Source organism: Bacillus rossius, chromosome 14 (assembly GCF_032445375.1).
Source record: "Bacillus rossius redtenbacheri isolate Brsri chromosome 14, Brsri_v3, whole genome shotgun sequence".
Taxonomy (NCBI): Eukaryota; Metazoa; Arthropoda; class Insecta; order Phasmatodea; family Bacillidae; genus Bacillus; species Bacillus rossius.
Genome location: NC_086341.1, coordinates 9454206 through 9468042, shown reverse-complemented (window position 1 = coordinate 9468042; position 13837 = coordinate 9454206). Strand labels below are relative to the sequence as shown.

Genomic DNA, 13837 nt, shown 5'->3' with positions numbered 1-13837 from the left:
GTTTTAGGATCTTTGGATTACGAAGTGAAAAACTATGTAAAAATTTTCCGGAAGTCGCATCGTGGTAACAGCTTCAATAAATAGTCTTTCTTCAAAATATACCTGATTATATTGTCGTGGTGACTAAGTTATAGGTTGTTGTAACAGCTCACCTTGCATCACCCAAATTAACATACCGCATTTACAAAAATTTTTATTTACCCTGATATGATAAATTACAATTCTATTTATTAATAGAATTCATAGAAAAACTTACAAGTTGTGTAATACACACAGATCACATTCAAAGTTATGGCCACAGTAACGTTTGCGACCTTTATATAATTATTTTTTTAATTTGAGGGTTCGAAATGTTGTACATTAATTACATAATATGAAGTTGGCCCTCAGTTTTTCGGATGACCCTGACCCCATCCACCCTCGCATCCGCCACTTCACAGAGAATTTTAGACAGAACTTTCATTGTGTCAACCAGGGGGCATTCCCGTTATCTCGTAAAGCTGGACCGGAATGATCCATCGCTCCATCATCGGTCCATCCGTCAGCAAACTCAGCAATTCACGATGATCCGCACATCCTTCATGATATTGTTTCCACTCGGATGCTGCCGATATTCTCAAGGAGATTTCTCCTGTAAAGGTTTACCCAGCTCGACTTTTCACGCATGCCGAGCACTCACAAAGGATTGAACAAACTCTAAAATATTTACAATTTAGCTATATTTTCAAGTTACCGTGCATTATCAATTACTTTTGTGTCTCGCGACAATTGTAGTTCCAAACATCAAACTCGAAACGTGTTCAAAGGCGAGTTAAGAACGTAATATGGAAACAGCTAACCAAATAAAAAAAAAATTAAAAAAAAAAAAACTTTTAAATTTTTTGAGGTTGTAAATTCATCCGTCTTGTCGAAAGTTAAAAACTCGGCAAGGCTTTGACGGATGGATGGATGGATGGATGGAATACGTGATGGACGGATGATTGCGGGTCCCAGCTTAACGCTGCCAAGCGAGTCGAGCTCACCAGGTAGTGGAACTCGGACAGGCGGAAGTTGGCCTTGACGTGGAACACGGCGAACTCGTTCGGCCGGGGAAGCGGCGAGCTAGTCCGGACGCTGAGGTACCGGCCGCGGGGCGACGAGTGCCTGACCGCGGCCAGCCGCGCCTCGGGGGGGCTGCTCCCCCCCTCCGCCCCTGCGGCGCCCGCGTCCTCGTAGCGCGCCGTCAGCAGCAGCTCGCTCGCGTCCGCCGGCACGTCGATCCTGCCCCCAGACACCCGACTCCCAACAACTGGAGGCCCGGCCAGGACCCATATCCCTGTCCTTGTCTACACAGTTGCCATGTCCGACGGACACTGATCGCTAGAGACCTGCAAGATTCGCGGATTCAATGACCTCCAGGATAGAGCTCTACTACACTCTACACACTCGGGAAAATGCCACCTGTTCATTGGCTGCTATGACTTGCGAGTCGTCTCGACCGGGTGTCCGTGATTCGACACTTCTTTGAGCTAGGGTCTCTGATTGGCCCCTCATCACTCCAGAGTTAACAGTGAACCAATTTGCAGAAACAGCGCTAAGGTGTAATTATTTGAATCGTAGCGTATCACGAAATGAATCCGCGAATTTTGCAGGTCTCTACTGATCACTTTTTTGGCCCACGTGACCCTCTAACATCATGGGTGATGTGGGCAATGGTCCGAACCTTTTGTTCCAATCTATGTCCTCCGGTGGCACAGAAGAAGAAGAATAAGAAGAAGACTTGTGATAACTGCTGTTTTCGGTTTTAAAAAGGTGAGCAGAAAATAACTGACAATGATGTGGTATGAACAGGAAGTCCAGAAGACCGAGACAAAATATTGATTAGTGCTGTCAGTTTGCAACCGGCGCTTTTCAAAGGCAGAACACACGAATTTATTACTGGCGGTGTGATTAGAATTAATTTTTAGCATTAATTTTTCCTAACCGAATAATTAAATATTATTGAACTCTGACAACTTTCACAAGTTAAATTAATATTCAAAACTATGCTTGCATAATCATTTACAATGCATGAAAACTATAAGCAAAAACAATCTAGAAATGCCTATTTTCCCTCTCTATATATACTGCGCTGTAGTGACTACTCTAGAAATCAGGGGACTCGGACAGCGGACATCGCAATTGTAGACAGGGCAGTTTTCCTCGTGACGATGTGATATCGTTCACATTCCGATAAGGACACGGACCACGTGAACCACCCACAGGTTCAAACTGTTGTGGACGGGCCTTAAAAATGATGTAGGAAGTGTGAGTATTTATGGGATACTTACTGACAATTTTAATTCTGCGAAATTAAATGTTTCTCAGGGACTTTCGGAAAACAAAATGTGAGTAAGTCATTTAGTACTTGCCAGAGATGTGTAACATCTTACCTCGGTAACAAGGAAATTAATGTGTTCTAATGTTGCGAATAGACTTATAATTACAAAACTCGGGCACCAAATTTAACGTTGATTTCTTAAAAAATAATGCTGGACATGTTAAATACATTCTAAATGTAATTTCATCAAATCCTTAAGTTGATAAATATATATACAATCACACATGTTGTTCTATATAAAACCATCAATATTCGTACTACACTATTTCTGTACATTCGTATAACTCTAAAATATCCCAAACACCACAAAAACCTTTAAATGCTCTTATCTTCTAAAGAAATTGTTTTAGGAAAAAGAACTTTATTTCTTTTTAACATGATGCCACTGTTGATTGTTAATTATAAGTACCTTGGTCACTTTTTCCCTGGAATGATTCATTGGCTAGTTGATATTTTAAAATGAACTTATACCCTTTTTACTTCTGGGTACACTTTAGAGAAGGAGTTATTTTAAAATCTTAGTATGTTTGTTTTTAAGTACGTATTCATTTTAGGAGAAATGGTAAAAAAGATTTTCCCCTTCTTAAAACATATCTATAATTTTTTTTTTAACAAGATCGCACTATTGATTTCTTAAAATGAAGTTAATTGGCACATGCTTCTCCTTTCTCCCTGGTACTCATTTCCGCTCCTCGACTTCTGTCAGTTTCACAAAATTACTCTCACCAAATGCTGTGTACCGATAGCTAAGATGTCAAAGGCAGCTCCAGGAAGACCTCTCTGGCAGGGCTCTCACACACAGGAGGATGCGGTTAATAATCATGACATTGCCCTTGGGATATTCACAAAATATATGGTCTAAAATACTGAAATTTAGTATTTTTGTACAAATTTTGATTGAAAGAAGAGTTTAGCACATTAACGAAAGTATTTAAGCTAACATTAATATTCCCTGCAAAGAAATAAGAAATGAAATTTGGGCTCGGAAGGGGCTATCGCGCCCTTCGCCCTTCCTCTGGAGCCGTGCTTGTAAGATGTTAACCATCAAAATATATATTAAAAACATTATGAGACAATCATGACACTCTTGTGGTCGTAAAGAAGACGTTCTGTACACCACGGTCGGCGCTACTGCAAGTACACCAGCCACTGGTTGCCATGGCTGTAAGGTCTGTTCTACGACACCGAAATGGAAGCGGATCACGTAAACATAGACGGATGGATCTTACGTAACGGAGTTTCTACAACAGCCGCAATGCCGAGCATTTCTGTTAACGCTGCTCCGTGCGACCAATAGAAACAGAGTACTTGGCCGCGGTGGTAGCCATGTTTGTCTATGTTCTAAATACTTTAAAAATTATTTCAAGTACACAAATATATATTTTTATATTATTACTTTGTGGTTTATTTTTTTTTATTACCTACATATGTAAATTTTTCCTGGTCTATGATCTCGGAACATAATTATTTTTAATGAAATTAATATTTTGAAACCTTAACATGCACTCTCATTGGTTGCCATTTGTTACGTTTCCGTGCATTGTGGATGCAGTGGACACAATAGTAAAATGTTCCGGGAGATCTGTCTCCGTTTGCATGCCGTTGCAGAGCAGATTGAAGAGAGTGCTTCCCATTTCAGGTCATGATTTTATATTTACAGTAATCACAGATAAACTTGTAGACTTTTTAAACGGTGTAACTTTCACGAAATAAAAAAATACATACATTGCATACTTTTTGCATAATTAGCTGCCAAAGTTATATATTTTTTAACGGTTTTGGGCTGTACAGTTAGAGACGACCTATCTTTTTTTTTTTTTTTTTTTTTAGGTTTAACTGCAATGTTACTGGCTACTTCAAAAACCTAGCATTTCAAAATTCTCAAATTTTTGAAGTTTTTTGGAAAACAGGACTGGCACTTTTTTTTAGGTTTAACTGTAATGTTACAGGCTACTTCAAAAACCTGGCATTTCAAAATTCTCAAATTTGTGAGGTTATTTTGACAGCTAAGAAACATAAAACTAGTTTTTGTGATAGAAATAAAAAAAACATATCATGAAGTAGCCATTAGCATTGCTTTTAAACCTAAAAAAAGCTTCAGTTCTGCAATCCATTAAATTTTCCTTTTTTGTACAAACCAAAAAAAAAAAATGTTAAAAATGTAACATTGGCAGCTGATTATGCAAAAAGGACGTGTGGTGTACATATTTTTTTGATTATGTGAAACTTGAACCATTTTAAAAAAGTGTACTAGTTGATCTGTGATCGGTAGCGACATGCATATTTTGCGAAAAGATTCCGAGGAATAGCTGAAAGTTAAAAACACTGTGGCATCGTCTGTGTCTCGTGATTGGGCGAGTTTCTTTTCAGGGTCAATATCAATCGTTACAACACCAATCGCAGCGATTCAGCGCGGAAGCAAACACGTCCTGAGTGGCCCGGGTCAAACAAGGCAACGACTTCGCTCGCAGACGTCCGCCAATCACGAGGAATAAACCAAGGAACAAACCACTGGTGTGAGTATAAATTGTTGCAGTCTAATAGGCGTTCAGATTTATTCGCGAGAAATCGTTGGAGTGTTCTATGTCCACTTTTTAGGTTTTTTATGCTATGGACACGAAATTAATATTAGTATTCATTTGTACTATATCCACACACGTCTACGCACACAAAAATGTTTGTTCTTAATTTAAGACCAATATTATTTTGTTCTATGTCATGATATTCATAGTTATTTGAACTTTCAAATGCTTCATCTCAGTTCCAACTTCAATGGACATAGAACACTCCAATTCTCAGGCGACGAAATGCCTGCCCCTGGTGGATCGGTGCAAGTGTGAGACGGCGGGCCGAGGGCTGACCTGAAGTAGAGCAGGCCCTCGCGGCGGTAGCGCAGCGACACGGGGTCGTCCGCCGCGGCGGCCGCGGGCAGCCCCGGGTCCCGGGGGGAGCCCCGCGCCAGGGGCAGCTCCCTGCTCCCCCCAGACTGCAGCCGGGCCAGCGCGCGCACCTCCAGGCTGGACCCCGCCAGCCTCTCCTCGCTCAGCGGCTCCCCATCGTCGTGGTCCACGTGAACCTGCGGCCCGCACAGAGTCCTCGGTCGGTCCTCCCTTCCCCCCGGCCATCAACGATCCGTCGCTTCCTTCGTCCGTCCGTCCGTCCGTCCGTCAGCAAGCAGAGCGGTTCACAACGACCCGCAAATCCTCCATAACATTGTTTCCACTCGGATGCTGCCGATATTCTCAAGGAAATTTCTCTCGTAGAGGTTTACCAGCTCGACTTTTCACGCATGCCAAGCACTCATAAAGGATTGAACAAACTCTAAAATATTTATTTAGCTATATTTTCGAGTTACCGTGCATTATCAATTACTTTTGTGTCTCGCGACAAAAATTATTATAGTTCCGAACATCAAACTCGAAATGTGTTCCAAGGCAAGTTAAGAACAGAATATGGAAACAGCTAACCAAATAAAAAATTAATTTTTGAATGCTCCTCTACCGATTCCCACGCCACGTACCTAACTACCACCCTCGTGCGATCCGAGTTCTCGTTAACGCTCGAAAATTTGTGGCCCCCCTTAGCAAAGAAGTTTCACTACAAAAAAAAAATGTGTTCACGTATTTAATGTACGTGCGTTACAAGTTATACCTACTTGGCGTAGTAAAAATCTAACTTCAATTTTGAATGCAAATAATTAATACAAATAAAGAAATAAAAGGACTGTAACAGTTGGTAAAGTATAAATTCAATGAAATTAAAATAAAAATGTTAAATAAGCACTCAATGTATAAAATTAATTATTTAATTTAGTAAAATAATCTAGATGAATTTAATTCATAATGCAAATAAATTATACATACGGGAACATAACCTCACTAATATAAGTACACTTGAAAAATTTTAAAAGCACAAATTCTATCACTAATATTCATAATAAATAAATGTTTTTTATTAGTATGCAACCTGTTTTTTTGTATGCAGCCTTTTTTCATCCTGTGATTATTTCATTTCATGGTGCACGTGCATATAAAAAAATTCACTCATAATTTTTCATAATGTGCCTATATAAGTAGAACTTCAAAAATAATTAAACTTACCGTGTTTTTAAAAATGATTAAAAAGTATTAAAATAATAGTCTTTTAGCCTCATACAGATTGTCCTGAAAATTTGTGATTGTAAATTTTCAATACCTATGAAAATACTTGTGAGATTTTAAAACAAAAAATGTGGGGCGCATGCAATAGATAATAATTGATGCATGAATGGTTTACCTATGTCACTAACAGTTTCATTGCAGTGCAAATGATATGAACTGTTTTGTGAGTTTTCTCAACGACAGCCACTGCTAACACACCTTACTAATGCATGCCAACCACCTTTTTGTTTTAAATCTTGCAAGAATTTTCATGGGTATTAATAAAATTCACAATCCATAATTTTCAGGACAATCTTTATGGGGCTAGAAGAAATTATTTTATACTTTTTAGTTCATATTAAAAACAGTTGTATATAAATTATATATATATATATATATATATATATATATATATATATATATATATATATATATATATTTAAAGTCTTGTGTGTACATTGTCCTTCAGTTTTGAGCTGTGTTTAAAGTTTCAAGTCTCTGGCTCTTTTGAGAAGTTAAGTCTGTTAATGAGTTTGTTAAGGAGCATCAAAAAATATATAGCTGAAAAATTTATATAAAAAAAATTGTTATGAAGTTAAATTCCGACTTACATCCTACTGAAAAACTTGAAATGCCTTGAGCAATCGGCGGTGTTGGCACCGCCTGCGTTGTGCGGCGTTATGCATCCTGCAACACTGTACTGTTTAGCAAGTAGCCTAACGCCGAGAATCCGGGGGCAATCTATCTGATCCGATCTCTGCCTGACCGCATGGTCCATCCACCATGCGTCATGACGACAGCGAGGTTTCAGCCTGCCGCAGGAAATTCGCCCGATGCGTCTGGTTCGCATGGTAATACATTGAGGGCAATGCGGTGATTCGGTGTGGAAATTCATCTTGGCATTCTTCACTGTTAGCTTTAAACATTATGATTCTTAATGATAAAGTGACTTAAAAGGAATTACGAAAGATTTCTTGACAATATTAACTTAAAGACTTACACGTTTAAACACACACGTGGACAAAAAAAAAAGGACTGTTATTGCTGTAGTCTTAAAACAAGTTTTTTGAAAGTTTTGAACTACACCAAGATTATTCTTTCGGATGCATGTCCAAAACAGTTCAACTCTATGAGTCCGTAAATTTACGAAAAATGGTCTTCGTAAGTTGACAGGTAACGGAGGTTGTGGCTGGACTACTCACTACAAACCTGCGGTCATTGTCACTTAATTTAACGCCGCCCAAAAATAAATAAATAAAAATATGAAATACCAAAAAAAAATTGGTTGTCTGTAAAGTCGGTTTACGGACGATAGTTTAACGTGACAACGTCATAACAAAACATTGATGAAATGATTGCATACTATTATGAATAAAATTTAATCATTTTTATTGAATTATCACAATTTTGTATGGATACAAAGAAGGAGTGAAATGGAATCTACAATTTAATCGATAAATTTACTTTTATTTGCACTCATTGATTAAAATATGTTCATTACTTTAACGAAGAGATTATTTTAACTATAACTTTCATAACATGTTTGCTATTTTAACTTCTTCCAATCTGTGTTATCCTGTTGAGGATAGGACGATGGTAAGGAAAAGTCGGTTAACGAACGGGAGTGTTTTTCAAGTTTAACGTGCCTCGAAAAAAAAAGTCAAATCGATGGTTGTTCCAATCGAGTGGAAAAGAGAGGTAAGATGCGGCGCAAGCGTACGAGCGTAACGGGACACTTTTTCGTGCGTGCAGCCGGCGTTCATCGATTTGTTAGACGTTGTCACGTCAAGAAAAAACTGACCAAACTTGAAATAAACAGCACAGCTCGTGTGGATGTAGTGATGGAGCGGGGACAGAGAGCGGAGACTCACGTGTCCCTCGAAGGGCGCGCCCGGCCGGAAGACCTGGGGGCTTGCACCCAGGAAGCGCAGCCTCACGGCGCCCGAGACGACCCGCGCGAGGCTGAAGCCGGTGGCCGTGCCGCCGTGCAGGTAGTCCGTGACGCTGGCCTCCACGCGCAGCTCCACCCCGCTCCAGCCGGGGACCGCCGCGCGCACCAGGTCCGCAACGGGCAGCTGCAGCGAGTGTCTGCCGGTCCTCTGCACGGGGGAGAAACTCTAATTACCGAGACCGAGACCTAGTTTTTTTGAAGTAGTTATGGGCCCGTCCGCTAGATGGTAGTTTTCATAATATATTGCTCACATAACTACATTAATTTATTAGAAGGAATGTGTAAGCTTAGCGGACAAGTGTCGAACTCTTCAAACACCTCTTCCCCCTCACGTTGAACGACCTTGAGCTGCAGTGAATGATGGGGTAGGGTGTGCGGGGAATGACAGCGGGCGACAGTGCTGCGCTCTAACGTGTAAATAACAACCTAAGACGATACATGCCGTTACGGCAGCGCACTGCAGCGGTGAAGTTCCCAAGCTGCTCATCATACGCTTCTGAAAAACGTAGAGTAAATCCTATCCACTCGCGACTTCTATACAGTATATATATTCAAAGGCAGCACCGTGGTTGTTATAATTCCCTTCATCTGATCACTCCCGCCGAATGCAGTGAACCGAGGAGAGATGGACGATGTTAACCCGCCGGAGACGATGGAACCCACCATGGACACGTGCTCCGTGCGCACGAGCGTCCAGCCGCTGTCCGCCAGCCTCCTGGCGCTGACGGTGACGGTGGCGTTCCCGGGCACCGCCCTCTGCAGCTCGGAGCGGCTCGCGACCACGGCCGTCACCTGCTCCTCCTCGGCCAGCACGTACGGCGGCAGCTCCACGTGCACCTGGGGGAGCACAGAGTCTGGTCCGTGGCAGAGAGGACTCTGGTCCTTGGGAGAGAGGTCTCTGGTCTTTGGGAGAGAAGTCTCTGGGCTTTGGGAGAGAGGTCTCTGGGCTTTGGGAGAGAAGTGTCTGGTCTTTGGGAGAGAGGTCTCTGGGCTTTGGGAGAGAAGTCTCTGGGCTTTGGCAGAGGTCTTTGGTCTTTGGGAGAGGTGTCTGGTCCGTGGGAGAGAGGTGTCTGGTCTTTGGGAGAGGTGTCTGGTCTTTGGGAGAGAGGTCTCTGGGCTTTGGGAGAGAAGTCTCTGGTCTTTGGGAGAGAGGTCTCTGGGCTTTGGGAGAGAAGTGTCTGGTCTTTGGGAGAGAGGTCTCTGGGCTTTGGGAGAGAAGTGTCTGGTCTTTGGGAGAGAGGTCTCTGGGCTTTGGGAGAGAAGTCTCTGGGCTTTGGCAGAGGTCTTTGGTCTTTGGGAGAGGTGTCTGGTCCGTGGGAGAGAGGTGTCTGGTCTTTGGGAGAGGTGTCTGGTCTTTGGGAGAGAGGTCTCTGGGCTTTGGGAGAGAAGTCTCTGGTCTTTGGGAGAGGTCTCTGGGCTTTGGGAGAGAAGTGTCTGGTCTTTGGGAGAGAGGTCTCTGGGCTTTGGGAGAGAAGTGTCTGGTCTTTGGGAGAGAGGTCTCTGGGCTTTGGGAGAGAAGTCTCTGGGCTTTGGGAGAGAGGTCTCTGGGCTTTGGGAGAGAAGTGTCTGGTCTTTGGGAGAGAGGTCTCTGGGCTTTGGGAGAGAAGTCTCTGGGCTTTGGCAGAGGTCTTTGGTCTTTGGGAGAGGTGTCTGGTCCGTGGGAGAGAGGTGTCTGGTCTTTGGGAGAGAGGTCTCTGGGCTTTGGGAGAGAGGTCTCTGGTCTTTGGGAGAGAGGTCTCTGGGCTTTGGGAGAGAAGTCTCTGGTCTTTGGGAGAGAGGTCTCTGGGCTTTGGGAGAGAAGTGTCTGGTCTTTGGGAGAGAGGTCTCTGGGCTTTGGGAGAGAAGTCTCTGGGCTTTGGCAGAGGTCTTTGGTCTTTGGGAGAGGTGTCTGGTCCGTGGGAGAGAGGTGTCTGGTCTTCGGGTGAGAGGTGTCTGGTCTTTGGGAGAGAGGTCTCTGGGCTTTGGGAGAGAAGTCTCTGGTCTTTGGGAGAGAGGTCTCTGGGCTTTGGGAGAGAAGTGTCTGGTCTTTGGGAGAGAGGTCTCTGGGCTTTGGGAGAGAAGTCTCTGGGCTTTGGCAGAGGTCTTTGGTCTTTGGGAGAGGTGTCTGGTCCGTGGGAGAGAGGTGTCTGGTCTTCGGGTGAGAGGTGTCTGGTCTTTGGGAGAGAGGTCTCTGGGCTTTGGGAGAGAAGTCTCTGGTCTTTGGGAGAGAGGTCTCTGGGCTTTGGGAGAGAAGTGTCTGGTCTTTGGGAGAGAGGTCTCTGGGCTTTGGGAGAGAAGTCTCTGGGCTTTGGCAGAGGTCTTTGGTCTTTGGGAGAGGTGTCTGGTCCGTGGGAGAGAGGTGTCTGGTCTTTGGGAGAGAGGTCTCTGGGCTTTGGGAGAGAAGTCTCTGGTCTTTGGCAGAGGTCTTTGGTCTTTGGGAGAGGTGTCTGGTCCGTGGGAGAGAGGTGTCTGGTCTTTGGGTGAGAGGTCTCTGGTCTTTGGGAGAGAGGTCTCTGGTCCTTGGGAGAGAGGTCTCTGGTCTTTGGGAGAGAAGTGTCTGGTCTTTGGGAGAGAGGTCTCTGGGCTTTGGGAGAGAAGTCTCTGGGCTTTGGCAGAGGTCTTTGGTCTTTGGGAGAGGTGTCTGGTCCGTGGGAGAGAGGTGTCTGGTCTTTGGGAGAGGTGTCTGGTCTTTGGGAGAGAGGTCTCTGGGCTTTGGGAGAGAAGTCTCTGGTCTTTGGGAGAGAGGTCTCTGGGCTTTGGGAGAGAAGTGTCTGGTCTTTGGGAGAGAGGTCTCTGGGCTTTGGGAGAGAAGTCTCTGGGCTTTGGCAGAGGTCTTTGGTCTTTGGGAGAGGTGTCTGGTCCGTGGGAGAGAGGTGTCTGGTCTTTGGGAGAGAGGTCTCTGGGCTTTGGGAGAGAAGTCTCTGGTCTTTGGCAGAGGTCTTTGGTCTTTGGGAGAGGTGTCTGGTCCGTGGGAGAGAGGTGTCTGTTCTTTGGGTGAGAGGTCTCTGGTCTTTGGGAGAGAGGTCTCTGGTCTTTGGGAGAGAGGTGTCTGGTCTTTGGGAGAGTGGTCTCTGGGCTTTGGGAGAGAAGTCTCTGGTCTTTGGCAGAGGTCTTTGGTCTTTGGGAGAGGTGTCTGGTCCGTGGGAGAGAGGTGTCTGGTCTTCGGGTGAGAGGTCTCTGGTCTTTGGGCGAGAGGTGTCTGGTCTTTGGGAGAGAGGTCTCTGGTCCTTGGGAGAGAGGACTCTGGTCCGTGGGAGAGAAGTCTCTGGTCCTTGGGAGAGAGATCTCTGGTCTTTGGGGGAGAGGTGTCTGGTCCTTGGGAGAGAGGTGTCTGGTTCGTGGTAGAGAGGTCTCTGGTTCGTGGGAGAGAGGACTCTGGTTCGTGGGAGAATTGTCTCTGATCCCCGTGGGAAAGAAGTCTAGTCCGTGGGAGAGATGTCTCTGGTCCCTTGTACCTGTCATCATTTAATTGCAGAGTACATTTAAATTTACATTTACTCTCTCTCTCTCTCTTTCCAGTGTCATTAAAACTGTCCTTGTATCAGTGTGAGATGAACGCCATATAAATCAAAAGTGTCAGACACTACTTTGGAATATAATGGTATTGTTATTAATGTATCGAAAAAATATTATACTGTGAGGTATAATTTGGAAAGAGAATCGTGAAAAAAACAAAAAAAAACATTTTTTTTGTGTTTTTCGTAAAGAGAATCATCTGATAATGACAATTTTTTATTTCCAAGGTGATGAAATTTAAAGACTCCATCTTGGGTTTCAACTTGGGTTTTTAACTTTAAGAAGATCGATTCTTTTCTGCATTGCACATACTTTCTTGGAATGCCTTGTTTTTAATACTGACTTACTGTCACAAATGTTTGTTTTTTTTTTGTGAAATAATAACCGGTGTTTAGCATTTAATTATTTTTTTTATTTTTGTTAGAATGACTACAACTGTAATGAATACTATTTTACGGTCCTGAAAAATTATAGCATATCTTATTATGTACGATTAACGATGGTATGAAGAAATATGATATTTAATTTTAACACCCTGGACTACAATTCAAGCCTGCAACAGACTATAGTTGCGTGCTGAGAGCGGTCTTGACCCCTGAGGGAGAAGGCAGTTGTCGCCCGAGGTGTCGACAGCTTCAGCCGTGGTCCGGAGCAGGGTCACGGGGAATACAGGGTTGTGCAAAGAGAGAAGCCTTAAGATGTACATCAAGTTCTGTCCCTGCCCGAACACGCCCGAACATTCACCTTCGGCCAACCTCGGCATTTGTTTTATTTTTGCGCAAGAAAAAATGAATTCAAATATTAAAAGTGGTCGGTTAGGTTAGCTACATTAAATCACTTTAAAACACTATGGACGGTCAGTTAGGTTAGTACAGATACATTAAAATAAACAGAGGAATATAAATATATGTAAATAAACCCGAGGTTGGCCGAAGGTGAATATTCGGGCGTGTTCGGGCAGGGACAGAACTTGATGTACATCTTAGGTGCTGACTGGCGGCGGAGTGAGTGGTCAGTGCAACCACTCACCACCAGGGGCAATTGCGTCCCTGGTCACTAAATCCAGTCCTGGATAAAAAGCAAAGCGGACCACGAGTCCAAGTGCCCAACCCCCGCATGGTAGACTCTTTTCTACTCTGACCAACACTTCATCCAGACCATCCTGTGTCTCCTGTAAATTCCTACACGTAATGCATGCCAAATTGCATCCCGCATGAATGTGCCCAGGATTTTCCCTGTGTCTATGCAGGTTTTACCTGGGCCCAACCTATCTCTAGTTATAGTCTAGATTTAAGAGTGAGGGGAGTAAGTCATGGCGCCAATCGTTGCCATGGCTGGCCAATCCCCTCCTAGCACATGATGCATGCGACCCTCTCCCTGCATGGCTATTCCCAGCATGACTAAGGCGTGATAGGCTTCGGCCTGAGACGCATCTAGATCCCTTTCTAACCCGGACCCCTACAAAATACACTTAGTTTTAGTTAGGTTAGGAAGAAAAAAAAATCGTTGTACATCTTAGGCTTCCCGTGCAAAGATGATGGGGGTTTTTTCCCCCTCGGTTCGACCAGAAAGGAGCCTTATCGACGTCGCGCGAAGCCATGCGGATCGAACCCCGGGGGAAAACGACGGCGCGTATTACCTCGAACTGCGGCGTGAAGTAGTTCTCGACCTTGAAGCGCTGCTCCTCCAGTTGCTCGCCGGCCTGGACCCTGATCTTCCACAGGCCGACCTTGGGGAGCTCTGGCAGGGCGAAGCGGTGGCTGACCACCCCTGTGGGCACGAGACACGCCGCGTGCGTCAGACCATTCCCCCCCGACTCCCCTCTCCACAACAAGCTCCACGTTCCTCGAGCATTTATAAAAAAAAATTGGTTTTCTGTAAAGCATTGGCGTA

The 13837-nt window shown here is 44.1% G+C and overlaps 1 protein-coding gene across 1 annotated transcript in view; it reads right to left on the bottom strand.

The window, feature by feature from the left end:
• The window catches only part of LOC134539114 (thioester-containing protein 1 allele S1-like), a 131661-nt gene that overhangs the window by 59079 nt on the left and 58745 nt on the right, over window positions 1-13837 (bottom strand). The window contains exons 6-10 of the mRNA XM_063380853.1: window positions 13584-13714; window positions 9113-9286; window positions 8370-8597; window positions 5221-5435; window positions 1023-1260 (exon numbers count right to left, since the gene is read on the bottom strand). Of these exons, the coding sequence (XP_063236923.1) occupies window positions 1023-1260; window positions 5221-5435; window positions 8370-8597; window positions 9113-9286; window positions 13584-13714 (986 nt within the window). The remainder of the gene's footprint in view (window positions 1-1022; window positions 1261-5220; window positions 5436-8369; window positions 8598-9112; window positions 9287-13583; window positions 13715-13837) is intronic.